Source organism: Berghia stephanieae, chromosome 8 (assembly GCF_034508935.2).
Source record: "Berghia stephanieae isolate SIO BIC M18660-M18661 chromosome 8, UCSD_Bste_1.3, whole genome shotgun sequence".
Classification (NCBI taxonomy): Eukaryota; Metazoa; Mollusca; class Gastropoda; order Nudibranchia; family Aeolidiidae; genus Berghia; species Berghia stephanieae.
Window position 1 is genome coordinate 32,221,898 of NC_088367.1, and position 17,766 is coordinate 32,239,663.

At 33.5% G+C, this 17,766-nt stretch overlaps 1 protein-coding gene across 1 annotated transcript; it reads left to right on the top strand.

Moving 5' to 3' along the window:
• Positions 1-206: 206 nt before the first annotated feature.
• On the top strand, positions 207-16,675 carry LOC144978520 (uncharacterized). Its single transcript, XM_078924700.1, has 14 exons — positions 207-828; positions 1,390-1,440; positions 5,099-5,174; positions 5,788-5,978; positions 6,551-6,982; positions 8,807-8,908; positions 10,054-10,131; positions 10,869-10,976; positions 11,201-11,293; positions 11,544-11,612; positions 12,871-12,957; positions 13,896-13,985; positions 14,234-14,347; positions 16,426-16,675. The coding sequence occupies exons 1-14, from the start codon at positions 799-801 to the stop codon at positions 16,648-16,650; spliced, it is 1,746 nt and encodes a 581-aa protein (XP_078780826.1). The 5' UTR covers positions 207-798; the 3' UTR covers positions 16,651-16,675.
• Positions 16,676-17,766: the final 1,091 nt, after the last annotated feature.

Consider the following 17,766-nt stretch of genomic DNA (forward strand, 5'->3'; position numbering starts at 1 on the left):
TAAAAGCCACTCATTGATTATCTGTTTTATTTCCGTACGTTTCCTCCGTTTACTGGTTTATTATTTGTTTTGCTAATAGGTTTCTTGAGTAATAGGTAAAATGTTATTTATGATTATTTCAAAGCCTTTTAAGTTTTCTTTTTTGTTAGTAACATAAGTTACCTGTACTGGGTGTTAATAAGTACTGAGTACATATAACAGTTGATGCTCCTCCATCTTCCCCTTTTATTTTACGAAAAACGAAAAATATCGTGTCAACTCTATAAACTGAATGGAAAACAAACGAGAAAAAGTGAAAAAAAATTTTGACTTTATTTTAAAACATTTTCGTTGGGTTTTTATTTGAAGTGAAATTTATAACCCTACCCAATGAACGTAACTATTACTTCTGTTCTTTCAATAGACTTGTAAAAGCGTAAATCAATAATATTGGTTGATGGATTATGATATGAAGTTTTTGCCATTATATTGTAGGAATACGTTGTCGTTGTCACTTAACTTTAACCCTTCTTCCATCTCGGACTTCACAATGCTTATAGTCATACGTCAGAAATAAAGTCAAGGACCGAGCAGATTGTCACGGCTACTTGTCCGCTTGTTTTTGTGATTTTCAACATTTTTGGGGAACATTTTCAGAACCCATCTCGATACAGGAATTAACCCACTCACTGCTGCCGCCCCACCCCCTTCACTTTCACTTTCACCCACATACAAATAAAATAAAATAATATAAAATTTGGAAATACTTCCACACAGCGGGATCAGTTCAGGAACAGACGATATAAATGCAAAGTCAAGATGGCAAATGAAAGAGGACAAAATCACCTGGTAGGTTTATAATGAATTTAAATTCTTTCACTTCACTTTCATCACAGAGCCTCCACCTCCTTTTTCAGTTATACAAAAGTCAGACTCAGTTTTTCTTCCTTTGCATTTATTTGCCATGAATGTCCACCCTCTTCTTCAGAATTATCCTGTCAGATGAAGGTAATCGTAAAAAAATTCTGATATTGTGTAATGACATTCATTGCTATAGTTGATTGTCCTTTAGAAACAAAAGTAAAATGTCCAGCAAGAGTATATATATCCCATTTTTTTAAAAGCATCAAACATACCAAAAACTGCTCACTATTCGTTGTATAGGACATCGTCACAGAGGCTATACTGTTGGATCGACGCTGGAAGCTGCAATAATTTCCTAGTTATACTAGTAATAAATGAATTGAATGTCTTAATTGCAGACTTACACTCTGACCCAACATTGGAGTTATATTGTAGGTTATTGTTTATACCAAAGGTACCAATCCTTTCTGCTACGCTACAAAGACACTCAATTTCATTATATTAGATATAATGCATTGTTTTTTTGTTTCGATTGATTCTTCCCAGAATCCTGCTGCAGCTGATGATGATGACGACTTTGATTTTGGTGGCTTTGAGGTAAGAGGATTCATTTTACAGCAACAAATGAAAAAAGGTTGTCTCCTGAGTCTGAGGTTGTTAAGATTTTTATAAAGATCTGGACAAGTGTGTATGACAGGTGCCAGACAAGGCAAGAAAGAAAAATAGAAGATTTTTTGGGATGGATTTTTTCTTCTATTTTTCTTTCTTGCTTTGTCTGGCACCTTTTATACATACGTGTTCAGATCTTTATCTTATAACTGGTGCCTGCTCCTTAATTTCTTAAATAAGATTCTTATACACACTGGAGTTTGAGCAAGTCGTGTGTATTTTTTTTAAAAAAGATAAAATGAATAAACTATCCGGTCAATGTAACTAAAACATAATAATTGATGTATTTAATGGAACTGGTTACCAACTACGTTAAAATCAATTGTCGCAGGTTTTATGTGAAAATTTTGGCATCAATAATGATTAGAAGAAGACTTAAGCATTCCAAATCATCAGCCTGGGATACGAAATGCATATAAACTAATTTTTGTTTTAAATCTATGACCATGTAAAAATTAAGTTGGAAGCAGTTTTTTAGGTTACCAATAATTTGTTAACAAGGGCAAGGGAAAAATATGACAATCTTTTTATTTTGGTTTGGTGTATCAGTTTTGTTGGTTCACTAGTATTGGCTTCCTCAGGTTTTCGCTGGACTTTATTTTATTTTGTCTTTAGTCTTAAAAAAAAAAGAATTTGCCACAGATTTTTTAAAATCACGTCCTGTTGTTTAAGTTAATAATTGTTATAATAATAATAATAATAATAATAATAATAATAATAATAATAATAATAATAATAAGTGATAATAATAATAATGAAAATGATAATAATAATAATAATAATAATAATAATAATAATAATAATAATAGTAATAATAGTAATAATAATAATAATAATAATAATGATAATAATAATAATAACAATAATAATAATAATAATAATAATAATATCATAATAATAATGATAAAATGATAATAATAATAATAATAATAATAATAATAATAATAATAATAATAATAATAATAATAATAATAATAATAATAATAATAATATTATGATAATAATAATATTAATGATGATGATAATAATAATAATAATAATAATAATAATAATAATAATAATAATAATAATAATAATAATAATAATAATAATAATAATTTATTCATCCAAAGGAAATTTTTTCGTACAGATGTGTTGAACGGATGTATTAATAAGTAAGCAGATAACTAGTTGGTAAAGGATGTATAATGTAAGTAAAATGTGTAAATTGATTAGTGTATTGAATATTATCAGTTCATGTAAATAAGTTAATATCAGTTTTAAAAATTGAATAAATTGCGATGATATGATATGGTTTTTATATAAGATTAAAATTACATAAGCTTGAGTAAAAATCTATTCCTTAAAAGTTACTATTTCTTTAAAAGCTCTGTTCTATGTTAAACTATCTTACAAGTTGAATTTTATAAATTTTATAAATTAGTGTAAGTAAATCTAGTTCTGTCCTAACAATTTATAAAAATTATGGAACGATATACGGCAGTTTCATGATATTTCTTCGAATCAGAATATTGGGCAGTTGGTAGAACAATCCCTCCTCAGATGGGAAAACATTAGCCCTCCCTGGACTGGTGGATTCGTCTTCAGTCCATCGTCTTGCTATATTTGCTTTTACTTATATTTCTGCGTCCTCTTTATGTGACTTTGTGTAGTTCTTAAATGAGATCATTACGTTTTGCTTCGGCCCTGCCTTATGCCTTTTACTATCATATTAAAGCAGGGTGTATCCGGTATGGCCAAAGCCATTCGGGTGCTGGGTTGCAAAGCCATTCGGGTGCTGGGTTGCAAAGCCATTCGGGTGCTGGGTTGGGTCACCATTTAGTTCATGTGTTTCAGGGTGGGACGTTCAAGGTGCTCCTGTGTGGCTTGTTTACTAGAATGGTCTGGTGACGGTCCACCAGAATTAACTTGCAAGATGTACTAAGCACCCCCACCACGGCAAGGCAGTAGCCCATTAGAGTTAGAGACGATTACCTCGCATTGGCTTAACAAAATAAATAGGGGAATTGGGGAAATCTTTCTTCGGCGCATAATGGACGGGCTCCGTAATGATGGTGCTCCCATTTTGAGCGGAAACAAATCCCAGCAACACATGTACTTAGCTTACCAGACTCTGGACACGATTGTACATATCCTAGATGGAAATCGACTTGTAAACATTTGATTCCTCAAGAGAGCAGGAATATAGACTCCACGAAAATGGAAGAGAAGTGGCAGGTTTTTGTTCCAGCAAGAATAGTAGACACTGAGTTGCTGCAAATAGCCTGAGATCAAGAAGCTGCCTAATGGCAGCAACGCTTCAACAGTGGTGACTTTCCACCTGTCTCCCATGTGTGTGTGGTGGCAAAGAATCTGAAACCGCATAGCATCTGGTCGAGCATTGTGTTGTGGCGAGGCTACCGGGCGGGTTCGTGACGGTGCACAAATGCAGCAGCGAATTTACCGCCTGAATAGACCATCATAACACTCGTGTGAAACTATTAGAATCTGCTGCTACCTTTTGCTAGAAGGAAACAGCTGGACTTATCCATTTGTGAAAGATTATTTGTTTCCCTTCAGATCATCTCTCCATTATAGATTGTTGTTGCTAGTGTTTTAATGACATGGCGGTTTTTTGCAAAAAAAATTCCCAAATTTTGCAAAGAAAAATATGCGATTAATTTTCCTAAAAACCCATAATTAGTTCATGAAAGAGAAAGGTATTTGTTTGTTTTTAAGGGTTTCACAGAGCTTGCAACAAATGTATATCAGCAATTGTAAAAAGGAAGAAAATGAGATAGTAAAAAAGAAACTACTCTTGATTAATTATCTTTCACATTCTACACGAGCTATCAATTAAAAAGAAAAAAGAAATTGATTATTATTAGTGGGGTTTTTTTCTTTGCAAATCTCGAAAATTTGCAAAAAATTTCAGATTTTGAATTGCAATGCAAGTCAGTGATATTTTGCAATTTTTTGCGACTGCAAGTGATGCAAAAAACTGCCATGCCAGGTTATAAATGCTTCTTTTTTAACCATCTGAGTGCATCCATTTTAGCAGATATCCTATACCTGTGTCAGTATAAAAGGTTTCAGACCATCTAACTAGAATGCATTGCTCTTTGACCTACATCTGATTTCTGTTGAATTCACACCCTTTGTCCTACGTTTTTCTTTGGCACTTGGTCTCAGTCTTTTGACTGTTCAAACCTCATCCCGAAATAACCTTAAAGTTTTCCAAATGCTGTGAAATCCTTAGAATATAAAAGAAACAATTTCAAACTCTGATCATTTTCAGTATAAAAAGTGAACACGATTAATCAATAAAATAAAACAAATTGAAATAAAATTCCCTGTATTCATCCCAAAAGGGAAATTTGTCTTTAGGGGCTATTTCAAGGGAAGACTGGAATAACCCAGGCGTCAGCCACAGGGCAGCGCCCCAAACTGAGCTAGGGCAAGGTGAATTGCTAAAGGCCAAACAGCGTAAGGTATACGAACTCGGTACCTTTCGAGTATTCATGAAACAAAGACTGTACCGCTGAGCCATGCTGCCTCTGTGCTTCGCTTTGTATCAACTTTATCAATTTACCTTGGACTATTGCAGGCAGCTGACCCAGAACCAGCAGGTCAAGGTCATCAGGCAGAAGCTCAGGCCTCGCCATGGGCTGCTTTTGCCATAGGTAAGATTTTTTAAAAAGATAATCTTTATCAGCTTCATTGGTTAAGCAGTCCTTCGGAGCCATAAAGCCCATATATATATATATATCCTGGTTTCTTCAGCATGATCAGGGGGAAGTTGTTGAAAATAAACTGTGGCATAGATACTGGTCATCTCTGGTAGATCAAATCGTAAAACAAATCAAGGTTACCTAGTAGATCCCCTTCTCTTTTATACTTATTTGTCTGTATTACTATTACTGATTCATTTAAACTATGGGTTTGTAAAGAAGTAGTATTCTCTTATTATTTCTATTAAAAAATTCAATAAATTTAGGGTTGGGGTTGGTTTATATTTTTTAATAATATTAATACACAATGGGAGATTATTTTTTACTGGTATGTGTATATACAGGGTGTCCCAAAAATGTATACACATCAAAAAGGTTGTAAATATGGGATTTAATAAAATGCAATTATTATTTTTAAATGTAGAATGCAGTGAAAAACACAATAAAATGGTACTTACCAATATTCTTTAAAACATAGCATAATTAAATTTTATTAAATTCAATTATTCCTCATATGTATACATTTTTTACATTTTTTTACTTCCTTTTATTTTGGTTCCATCAGGAGGAGCTCCAGAGCGTCCTGATCTACTCTGTGCCCAAAACAGGTTCCCGCCATACCTCGACCCATCTGACATATCGGGTGCCTCTGCTGACATGAGGAGTATGGCAGCCAGCAATACCACTGTCAATGTGGCCCCTTTGCCCTCCGTCGCTGCAGATTTACTTGGAAATGCCCAGTTTGCAGAAGCAAGGGTAGATGGATATATAATCACATCTTTATTTCTGTTAAATTCTCCGTTTTTCTCATTGGGATTTTTATTGTCATTGTTTTTATTCCTCTTCTTATTCTTCTTTCTCTTCTTCTTCTTCTTCTACTACTACTACTTCTTCTTCTTCTTCTTCTTCTTCTTCTTCTTCTTCTTCTTCTTCTTCTTCTTCTTCTTCTTCTTCTTCTTCTTCTTCTTCTTCTTCTTCTTCTTCTTCTTCTTCTACTTATTATTATTATCATCATTATCATCATCATCATCATCATTATTATAAATATAATAGTAGTATACTAGTAGTAGTAGTAGTAGTAGTAGTAGTAGTGGTAGTAATGTTACTAATTTTATTATAAGACCACTTTCTTGCAAAAATTGGCATGATGGTTTTCTAAACTTCATTTTTAATATCAGCAACATTCCTGTGTGAATTGATTTTAAAATAATGGGGTTGGGGGTGAGGGAGAGATTTGTATTCATACTTTCTCATTCTTTTTCAATTTTTTTTTTTTTTTTTTTTTTTTTTTTTTTTTTTTTTTTTTTTTTTTTTTTTTTTGGCACCAGCATCCAGAAGTGCACGACCAAGGAGAGAATCGCTTGAATGGAAGACTTCCCGATCTGGGCTTGGGGATCAACGACAACCCGTTGTTCGCACAACCTGTTGCAAATCACCAGGCACCTGTCGCAGCAGCTTTAGCCGCTCCACCACCACAGCTACAGCAACAACAGCCGCCGCAGCAGCAGCAGAGAATTGCCGATGTGTCCGCGGCAAATGGTGCTGCCATTCCACACCAACCTCCACTCCAGGAAGTTGCGAATCATGTTGAACAAAACATTGATGTAGCTGCCGCAGTACAAAATGTACAAGAAGAGGAGGCAAGTGGTGAGTTGCCAAGAGACCAACAAGAACAACAACAACAGCAGCAGCAATCTGTGCAGGAGGCATTAGGACAAGATAGAAATGTGGATGTGGAAGAGAGGCAGGAGCTTACACAGGTATTCAATCATTTTTTTGGTAATCGGCTAACAACTCTAGGTTAAGACATTGGTGGATTAACCTATGATACTTGTGCTGGGTGGGGTTCCTGGCCTCCCATAGTGGGCAGGGGGGTACATACTGTGTCTTCTATCCCCTTATATCTGTTTTCCAACATGCTTTCTGTCTTTGTCTTGGAATGAGATTACTTGGTTTTGTCCTGGCCCTGGCCGGAGTCCTAGCTGGGAGGGAAACAGTCAAATGCATAGTTATTGTTTTGGGAGATGATATTTTTTCCTTGTAAATCATCTCTCTGTTATGTATTATTATATTTGTTATTTTGAATGTATAATTTAAGCATTTGAGTGTATTCCGCTTTGTTGGATTTTGCGCTTGTGTCCGGATGAGACTTATAGGTGATCTCAAACTAAGTACATTGGTGGTATGCTCTTGGAATCTATATCTGATCCCTATTTTTTCCCAGTTCCCCTATGTCTTACTTTTTCTTGGGTGCTTTAATTGTAATTCTAGAACTTTTTACTATCCCATTTTCTTCATTTTTACTGGCGTTGATATAACCTAAATGTGTTGCAAGGGCCGTAAAACCCTTAAAAACAAACAAACAAAAACATATGATACTTGTGCCCATCGGAAAGTATGTTGTAAAAACGTTTTAATCCGTGTAATTTTTACTAGTAGTATGTGCAGTGTTTTAACAAGTTTAAAATGTAATACCTACAAACTGTAGAGTGATCTTTGACCATATTGGAGGTTTCCACAAGAGGAAGAAGAAGAAGAAGAACTGAGTGACTCCCGATTTTTTTTAACTTTTTGGTTTGGGTCACACAATTTGATCTGGTTACCATTTTTTTTTTGTTTTGTTTTGGTATGTGTTATGAAAAGAGACAATAACTGACAAGATATCAAGAATTTTTCTAAAATATAGTGGAAGCCACATTAAGTCAACACTCTTTTAAAAGTCAACGTCTCCTTAAGATCAACACCTCTTGTTGGTCCCAAATTTTCTCTTCTTGATCTAAGTGTGTTCCATTAGTAGTAGTATGTATCCACAGTTAAATCTGTTGCCATAAAACCCTTCAAAACAAAACAACTATCTTTGCTTGACATCACCTTGGTAATGAAGGAAGTTGGCTGCCTAAGGGTGTAAATTGAGTGCATTCAATTTCTTCTCCTGTTCTTGAATAATGAATGTGACATAGACGCTATACATTTCTGTAATAACTCACAACAAAACACATGAAATAAATCAGCAAACATAACTACATGTAACCCTAAACGGTTATATTACTGTTCAAACATTTATTTAGTGAAAACTGATCATGCAAAGGTGCTCTAAAAACAATAACAAAGAAACTCTGTGTGTCGTTTCATTTTGCTGGTAGGAAACTGAAGGAAATTTTAATTCCGAGTTCAAACGTTTGCGTTTGATTCCTGTAGTGTTCGGCAACTAAAACGAGTGAGTTGCACTCACTTTGTCATGATGAAGTAATCATGATAATAATAGTAATAAGCATACTTCTATAACGCCTTTCGTCGAAACCTCAAAGCGCTTCATACTCGGCTAACAACTCTCGGTTAAGACATCTGTGAATTAACCAATGATACTTGTGGCCTATTGAGAGAAAGGTCAAATGGAGGGTAAGAGGGACTGGAGAGGAAATTGAATGCACTCAGTTTACGGCCTCATAGATGGTGTTTCAATATGATATAATGTCTATTTTGCTATTTAATTGATCATCTGCAATTTGAATGTAGAACTTTTATCATTGTAACTCTTCCTTTATCCAATTATCTTTTTTTTTTTCTCTCTATCTCATGGATAGAGATTAGAGACTTTGGTGGAACGAAATAGAGTATTAGAGGAGGAATTAGAGAGAAGTCAGAGTGACTTGGCTGCACAGAGGTCAAGGATACACGAGATTGAGGTGAATACTTAGCCTTACCACGTTGAATGAACATTGTTGCTATTGGTGTAAAATTGATTTTAAAAAGCAAGCCTGTCGGATATTGAAAAGGCACTTATGCATTTGGATCAAGAGTAATCCGTCAGATTGTGATGTTGATAATTAATAATAATATTAATAATAACTCTAATATTAATATTATTATTATTATTATTATTATTATTATTATTATTATTATTATTATTATTATTATTATTATTATTATTATTATCATCATCATCATCATCATTATTCTTCTTCTTATTATTGTCATTATCATCATCATTATTATTATTATTATTATTTTTATTATTATTATTATTATTATTATTATTATTATTATTATTATTATTATTATTATTATTATTATTATTATTATCATTATTATTATTATTATTATTATTATTATTATTATTATTATTATTATTATTATTATTATTATTATTATTATTATTATCATTATTATTCTTATTATTATTGTCGTTATCATCATCATCATCATCATCATCATCATTATTATTATTATTATTATTATTATTATTATTATTATTATTATCATCATCATCATCATTATTCTTCATATCATTATTATCGTTATCATCATCATCATCATCATCATTATTATTATTATTATTATTATTATTATTATTATTATTATTATTATTATTGTTATTATTATTATTATTATTATTATTATTATGGTGGTGGTGGTGGAATAGGATGAGGATGAAAAAGGAATTATATTATTATAATGATATTGGGTTAAACTGGAAGCTGACAATCAGATTTCCATCCAAAAAAAATGATACTTGTGTGTTTATAAGTTTATTTGTTTATTGAGATGAAATGTGAGAATTTCTGAAATGGCAAAAACAAAAAAACAAAAACAAAACTTGAGTCATTATATTTTTGACTATTTTAATTCCCTTTTCGATATCTGGTTAGGAGTGAGGGGTCACATTGGTCATTTTAGATTTCATCCAACATCAAAAACTGATAGAATTTGTGATAATTGGAATCAAAAGGTCCTAGAATTATTCTTTTTAAAATTAATTTTTCTTTTTGTTTGTTTACAGTGCAATAATTTGGTTCAAACTAATAACATGTGATTTGATATTTCTGTCCAGGCTAGGCATTCTGAGACATTAGACGGAGTCCGTCGTGCTGGCCAGGAAGCTTTGAGTGTTGTTGTAGAAGAGTATAAGGTATGGTCCTATATAAATCACAACTATTATTTTCTATGGGATAAACGAGTAGGAAGTGATCTTTCTAGTTTGTCATGCCACTTCTTTTTTTTTAATTTGATTTTTTGGGGGTTTTTTTTTTAATATTTAAAATAAAAATGAATTTACCCCGTTTGATCACGAAACAGTCGTTATTTAAACATCAAAGTCACTTGATATTGTTAAGGTAAGTGCTGTCAGATTGGTTCATGAATACCTTTGTTGGTTATTGGTGAAAATTTAGATACGTTATTTGAAATTAAAAACTGAATTATTTAGAAGAGCTTATTTTGACAATTAATATGCTTTATATGTTTTAATTTAGGGTAGATGGTATAGTAATGTATGTGTATGTAAAGAGTTTGCGTATGTGTATACAGAGAATTTTCCATATGTGGGTTTGAGTGTACTGGTGTATGTGTGTATGATAGTTTATACAGTCTGAATGATTGTAAAGCGCCATAGGGCACTTATGTCGGTGGATTAATAGGTGCTATATAAGTGTATTATATTTTATTATGTACATAAAAATGTAAATATGTAGTGACAAATTAGGGAGCTGACACTTGTGTAAGATAAAAAACTTGTTTGTTCTAACCGTTCACTGTTGTTATTTCATGTTTTACTTTTCTACTTTCTAATTTCTACTTTTCTAGATAATTTCTTTTAAAATTATTATTGAATTCCCTCCCCTTTGTTTTTGTTTTTTTTTGGTCTAGGAGCAATTAAAGACAGTGCTGATGGAACAACAAGAAGCATCACAAAGACAAATGCTGGAAACTTTGAAAGAACAAACCACTTCTTTTCAGGAGTTGTTGGACCTACAGGTGCTGTCTCTAAGATTTGTCAAAGTGATACTAGGCTGCTAGAAGCTGTGGATTGTAAAAAGTAATAAATAAAAATGAATATTAACAGCTTCAATATAAAACCAAACACAGCTTTGAGCTCATTTAGTGGGGACATTGTGTGAATAAAATATCACTTATTTAAAAAAAAAATTAATAAACAAAAAACCATTCATAATTGTCAAATTAAATCCTATTTCATTCAGAAACAAAAGCAAGAAGAAGAAAGAGCAGAAGACAAGGAAGAAGTCAAAAGAAATGTTCAAAAAGCGTTGGAGGACACACGCACGGAAGTCCAAGTGAGTAAACGTTGTCAATTGTTGATTTCACTTCGTTATATTAAATTAGGGATGCAGGCATCCTTGGACTCGATGGTCAAGTAGGTGAATTGTCAGGCTACAGCTTTATTATTGGCAATGTTGCGTAGATGCTGAGCAAAGTGAGCTCATAACCAAACATGTCATCATTTTGATCAATTTTTACAGGCAGGAAAACGGATTTTATTGAAACTTCTATTTCAAAGTTGCTCTGTTTTTATTTATTTTTCAGGGGCAATTTCAAGTCTTTTTACAAGAGGAAAAAGAAAAATGGAAAAAAGAATTGGAAAAGGCAGTTCAAGTAGGTCATTCTATTTTTATTTTTATTTAATATTGTTTCAGATATGAAACTCATATGGCTGGGTGGTGTTCCTGGCTCTGGCCAGATACCCTGGTTGGGAGGGAAACAGTCAAACGTATAGTTAGTTTTGGGAGATGATATTTTTTGTCTTGTAAATCATCTCTCTGTTATGCACTGTATTTTTTTTTTTGGCTCTTCATGTATATGATTTGTAAACATCTGAGTGTGTTCCTCTTAGTGGGGACCTGTGCTTGTGTCAGGATGAGACATTTAGGTGATCTCAAACAAAATACTTTGATAGTGTGCTCTTGAAATCTACATCTATTCCCTATTTGAACCAATTTCCCTATGTCTTACTTTTTCTTGAGTGCTTTAATTGTAATTCTAGAACTTTTTACTATTCCATTTTCTTGCTTTTTACTGGTGCTGATATAACCTTAATCTTGCAAACGCCGTAAAACCGTGACATGTGTTGTTTTTTTTTCCTCTGTGATCTTCATACATTAATAAAATGTAGTTCCTTAGAACCATAAGGCCCATGGAAGTGAATTTTATACTGGTTTCTATAGTGTTAAAATGGACATCTCTAAGTGCTTGCTACCTTTGGATAGGACCCTATTCTATTGCAAAGTTCGTTCCGACAGATCTAGCAGTCCCTGCCACCACCCAATCAATAGTGGAGGGATGAGAAAAAATCGGGATCGTTCTTGTTGCTTTACATGTTTGGCAAGTGCTCTACAATATCATTTTTATAGACACCTATATTCGTTTTTAATAATTATCTGTTTGTGTAAGTTCTCTTGAATTAATCCCACCATATGGTCGAGTGGTTAACATTACACAGTGACCCGGAAGGTCCCGGGTTCGAGTCCTGCCCTAGGCATTTTCATTTTAAAAAATTTTCTTCGGGCAAGATTATTATTGCTCACTCTGGACAACATGGGTGATTCCTGTTGACACCAGACATCCTGTTTGATGGATTATCTATGGAGTATTTTCCTTGTATTTTTTTCTCTGTTTTGTCCAACACTGTTTCATACACACTTTATGAGATCTGTATTTCACTCCGGTGCCCTCTCCCTAATTTGTTCTTGCTTAGCCATCTCAACCCCAAAAAATTTGGAATTCAATGTTGCCAAATCCGGTACGGTTAGTTTCGTTCACTCAAAGTTAGGAGGAATGATATAACTCCTTGATTTGATCATATACGGTCAATAACACTTGAAGCTAATATCATTTAAATTATTGTAATTTGCAGGAAGAGAGAGCTGCCAGTCAAGTTGAGATACAAAGAGTTGTGAGAGAGGAGCAAGCATCAGCTCGGGACAGACTTGATGAAGCAAGGGTAGGTGTTAAAGACGTGTCTTCCTTTTAACTATGATTTTTTTTTAATTTTAAACTTCATTTATATATTTATTCATTTATTTTGCTTACGGATGTTTGGCAAGTAAAGGATTGAAAAATAAAATAAATTCATTCATTATATGAATATTCATTATATTCATTATATTTACGTTAAACAGTGTTTCAACTATTTATTGTTAAAGCAATCTTCTGTTAAACAGTGTTTCAACAATGCAATCTTCTTAATCTGTACTTATCACTTCTCAATGTCAACATCACATTGTCATAGTTTTCACAAAATGGACACTTTATTAATAAGGTAATTTGTGTGTTTTAAAAATTAATTTCTCTCCCCTGTATATTTATCTACAAATTTTTTCTTTTCTTTTCTTTTTTTTTTTTTTTTCCATTTTTAAAATTATCTTTTTTCTCTACTTAATTTGCTACCACAATTCTATTCTATTAAAAGCTGTTGTAATCCACTCTGATGACAGATTTGTTTATAGGCATTATAATTATTTTTATTGTGGCAGTCAACATCGTTTCCCCAATTCTAACCATTAGAATATACTAAGCTAAACAAACATTTATCACCCACCTTTTGTCAGCTTATCATTCAAACCCGTGTCAGTTGAAATTGGTGAAAATCGTTGACATACACAGCTACATATAGGCCTTCACCTGGAACACCTACAAAAGACGTCTAACTTCTTCGTTGTGGCACAAGACCGAAGGGCTACAGCTCAGGTGGTCGCTGGTTTAGATAAGTAAGTAAGTAAGTATAGGCTTTCATTGGACAATCAGGATCTCTCCTCAAAAAAGTAAATTGGTTTCGATGGAGATAATTTTATTTAGACGGGTCTAGCTTTTTTTTTTTTTTTCAATTTAAAAAGAAAGGTGTATTTTAATTTTGTTTCTTTTTTTTCTTTCCCTTCTCAGGCGGAATATTCAATGAAATTAGAGGAGGAAAGAAAGAGGCAGGAGGAAGCTCTTGTTGTTGTGAGACAGGAAGAGGCAGAAAAAGCCAGGGTGAGGAACATCATTTTAAAAATTTCTTCCATGTTAGTTTCGTTTATTTTATTTTTAAAATTTTATTCTTTTATTTTTTCTTTTTCAGTGTCTTTTTTCTTTTTTAAAGGTACAAAACTTTTTTGTTGTTGGTGAAAACTTATAGTTTTTGCTATTATAGGAGCCTTATGGCCAGGGTAAGTAAGCACAGGGATGGGATGTTATTCCAATTAAGGGGAGAGAATTAAAAATTTGCTTTTGTTTTCCAGGACCACATGGCATCTTTAGTTACAGAAGAGAGGGAAAGAGGAAGGGAATCTGTCAGGGAAGCGTTAGAAGCAGCACGGGCTGACACAAGATCTTATATCGATGAACAGCGACGGGTAAGTCCAATTATTGAGCTTTTTAAAAACTGAGCTTTTTATATAGCGCAATATCCACTAAATGTGCTCAAAGCGCTTTACAAGGGGTCCCTGGCCAACAGCAACATTTAACATGTAGGACGGGAGATGGCGCCTATTAGGCGATAATACAATTTTTTCGGACAGTTAAATGCCGTTAATGGCCAGGCACTCATTTTACACCCGAGTACGGTGAGAGAATGTGAGTAAAGAGCCTTCTCCAAGGACTTTACTATGCGCAGAGCGAGGCTCGAACCCAGGACCTTCCAATCCGAAAAGATTGTCTTACCACAAGACAACATAGCCGCACTATTAGGAGACTTGTATATAGACAATAGAAGTATTTACATTTTAATTACACCTGTCAGTTATTATACCAAAAAAAGTGGTGTTTATACAGGCTTTGTCAAGGTCCAATTTGGCAAAATGTAGTTTTCTTCCCTCAATTCAGATTTTTTTAAACCAAGTTTTTAATGCACAACTGGTGATAATACTTTCTTTTGTTCACACTCACCAGAATGTTAGGGTCTAAATGGTTCAATACAAAATTTATTTGACAACAGTTTTGTGAGTTATTGACAAATGGCTGAATTCTCGGGTCTGTTTTTTCTTTTTAATGGAGGTTGGAGGGGGGGGGGGGGGGGAGGTACAGGGCCCAAAACTGTTATCTAATATTAATTTTTGTTTTTTTTATTGGATAAATTGCACCTTTAAAAAAAAAGCCAATAAAATTCAATTTTAGGCTTTCAATCAATTCGAATTGATGTTGACTTAGGATTATTTCTTAATTGTTGTAAGATTTGAATTACAGAACATTTTTGTTTCAACATGGGGTGATGTTGTAATAAAACATAAATGATTCAAAAATCCTAGATATTACCAACAACAAATTTGGTCAACTATTAAACATTTATCTTTCAACTCAATGACAAATAATGAAGAAAGTCACCACATAATTGTATAAAATCTGCAGTGATGGGCAATCCGCCTTTTGGAGATAAAGACATTGAACTTGAACTTGAATTCAGGCAGTACGATCGACCCATTAAGTCAATTTGTTTGGTAAAATGGTTCAAATTCGCAGCTCAGTTGAAATCTTTTGCAAGCCATTACTGGTTTGTATATTTTTGTTTGTGTTCTTTTTATTGGAATTAAATAGATGCTGGATGGCGTCTTTTGACCGTCCAAGGTGGATGGGGGTCACCATGGCCGAGTCTTCTATCCCTCCATATCTCTATGAACGTATATCAATATTCTACCATCTACCATCTACCATCTACCATTCTACCATCTACTTTTGACGTCCATGGTGGATGGGGGTCACCATGGCCGAGTCTTCTATCCCTCCATATCTCTATGAACGTATATCAATATTCTACCATCTACCATTCTACCATTGACTTTTGACCGTCCATGGTGGATGGGGGTCACCGTGGCAGAGTCCTTTATCCCTCCATATCTCTAATTTCCTTTTCCAGGTTCCTTTATCTGTCTTCGTCTTTTTTTTGAGATTTAAGATTACTTTATTTCGTCCTGGTCCTAGCTGGAGTCTTTGGCTGAGATGTAAATCATCTCACTCTTATGCTCTGATTCAGTTGTTTTTTTTTTTTTAATATTGTGTAAACTTTTGAGTACTTCTCTTAGTGGGACCCTGTGTTTGTGTTTGGATGGGACTAAAGACATCTTGGAATCTTCTTCCAGTCCCTATTTGAACCAGTATCCTTTCTCTTACTATTTTTCATGAGCTTTTAATCAATCATAAATCTAGAATTTTTTACTTTCCCATTTTCATTTTTTTACTGGTGTTGACCTTCAAGTTTTACAAGTCGTACTGTAAAACCCTCAAAAAAACAAAAACAAAACAGAATCCCATCTAGTAAGTAGATAAACCTTATCCGGGTCTTAATGAAAATACTTTGCGATGTAATGAGGAACAGTGATTTATATTCAAAATACAAGAAGCAATTTTTACCATCATAGCTTCAAAAATATGGATGAGGAGTGTTACATTTAAAAAGTTTATCTATTATTATATTTATTTATTTACTTTTTCATTCCAGAGGGATTCAACCATAAGGCAAAGACACTTTGCCAGTCTTGACCTCTTCCTAGAGAGCTGCAGACAGCAAGTTTCTTTTCTCATGAATCACGAGCAGGATAACGATGGCGCAATTTTACAACTTCCCCAGGCTGCAAATGTGCAAAACCACGACCAACAGCATCCAAGACAAAATGACAATAGGAATTCCAATGAAGATCTAAATAAAGAGACGGGCGACTCATGAGGTCGAGTCGATGATGGAATATTGACATATGTTCGTATTTATTCTATGGAGTGGAAATACCAGCCGTTATATTATATAAGCTATGCGGGTATTTATGTTAATTCATGGAAAAGAAAATACCTTTGCTTTTTGTAGATGGGCAAGATGGCTGAGTGAATAAGGCCTTGCACCAATACCCAAAGGTCCATATTTCAGGCCATACTGTCGATATCCTTTTTTTTTTTTATCTTGAGCAAGAACTTTATCCATTTTCGCTCACTTCGCTGCACTGCACTGCAGCTGTTGTTTTGTTTTGTTTTGTTTTTTTGTTGTCATTTTTCATGTCAGACCCTAAAGAAACATTTCCTTTAATGACGAGTGAAGGGAATTTTAAATAGCTGTCAATTGAGATGACTTGGGCACCTTTTCTTTATAGCTTCTTCTATTGCTGACAGTTGGCCAACAGTAACTGTTTACTGGTGACAAAGAAGGCCTGGCACAAGCATTGCTTAGTGGATATTATTGTGATACTAAGCTGTTAGAAGCTGTGGACTGTAAAAAATAATAAACTAATATGAATGTAACAGCTTCAAACAAGAACAAAATACCAAACACGTTTCTGGCTTTTAAAACATGTTTTAAAAATATTTTTCTGTCGTTGATCTGGTTTTTATTTTTTAGTAATGTAATTATGTTCTCATTGTTTTTTTGGGTTTTTTTTTTTTATGGCTGAAGAAGGGTTTTGAGCCCAAAACGTTCTGGGTTGTTTTTATTTTTGGTATTTTATTCTCTTTTGAAGCTGTTATATTCATTTTTGTTTGTTACTTTTTTTTACAGTGGATATTATTAATGATTACTATTAATCTTTGGAGATTTTGTGTACTTGATCTGGACAGAGCTGAAAGAGGTTTGATAATAAAAATGTTAAAAATTCCAGCAACAGCTAACAGAATTAGCCATTTTTGACTGGGAATGGAACCCCAGACCTACTGATTGTAGTGTATTTTTTTGGTTTTAGACAAATCTTCGTAGATCTATTATTAAAAGATAATAATAGGAAGTGGTGTATAGAATTAAAATAAAAATCTGAACAAGTGTATATGAAAGGTGCCAGACAAAACAAGAAAAAGAAAACAT

Bases quoted from the DNA above. Each gene is read 5' to 3' on its own strand.
- LOC144978520 (XM_078924700.1), top strand. From the start codon at position 799: ATGGCAAATGAAAGAGGACAAAATCACCTG. The intron at 6,983-8,806 runs GTATTCAATCAT...TCTCATGGATAG, and splicing joins AGAGGCAGGAGCTTACACAG to AGATTAGAGACTTTGGTGGA. The intron at 13,986-14,233 runs GTGAGGAACATC...TTTGTTTTCCAG, and splicing joins AAGAGGCAGAAAAAGCCAGG to GACCACATGGCATCTTTAGT.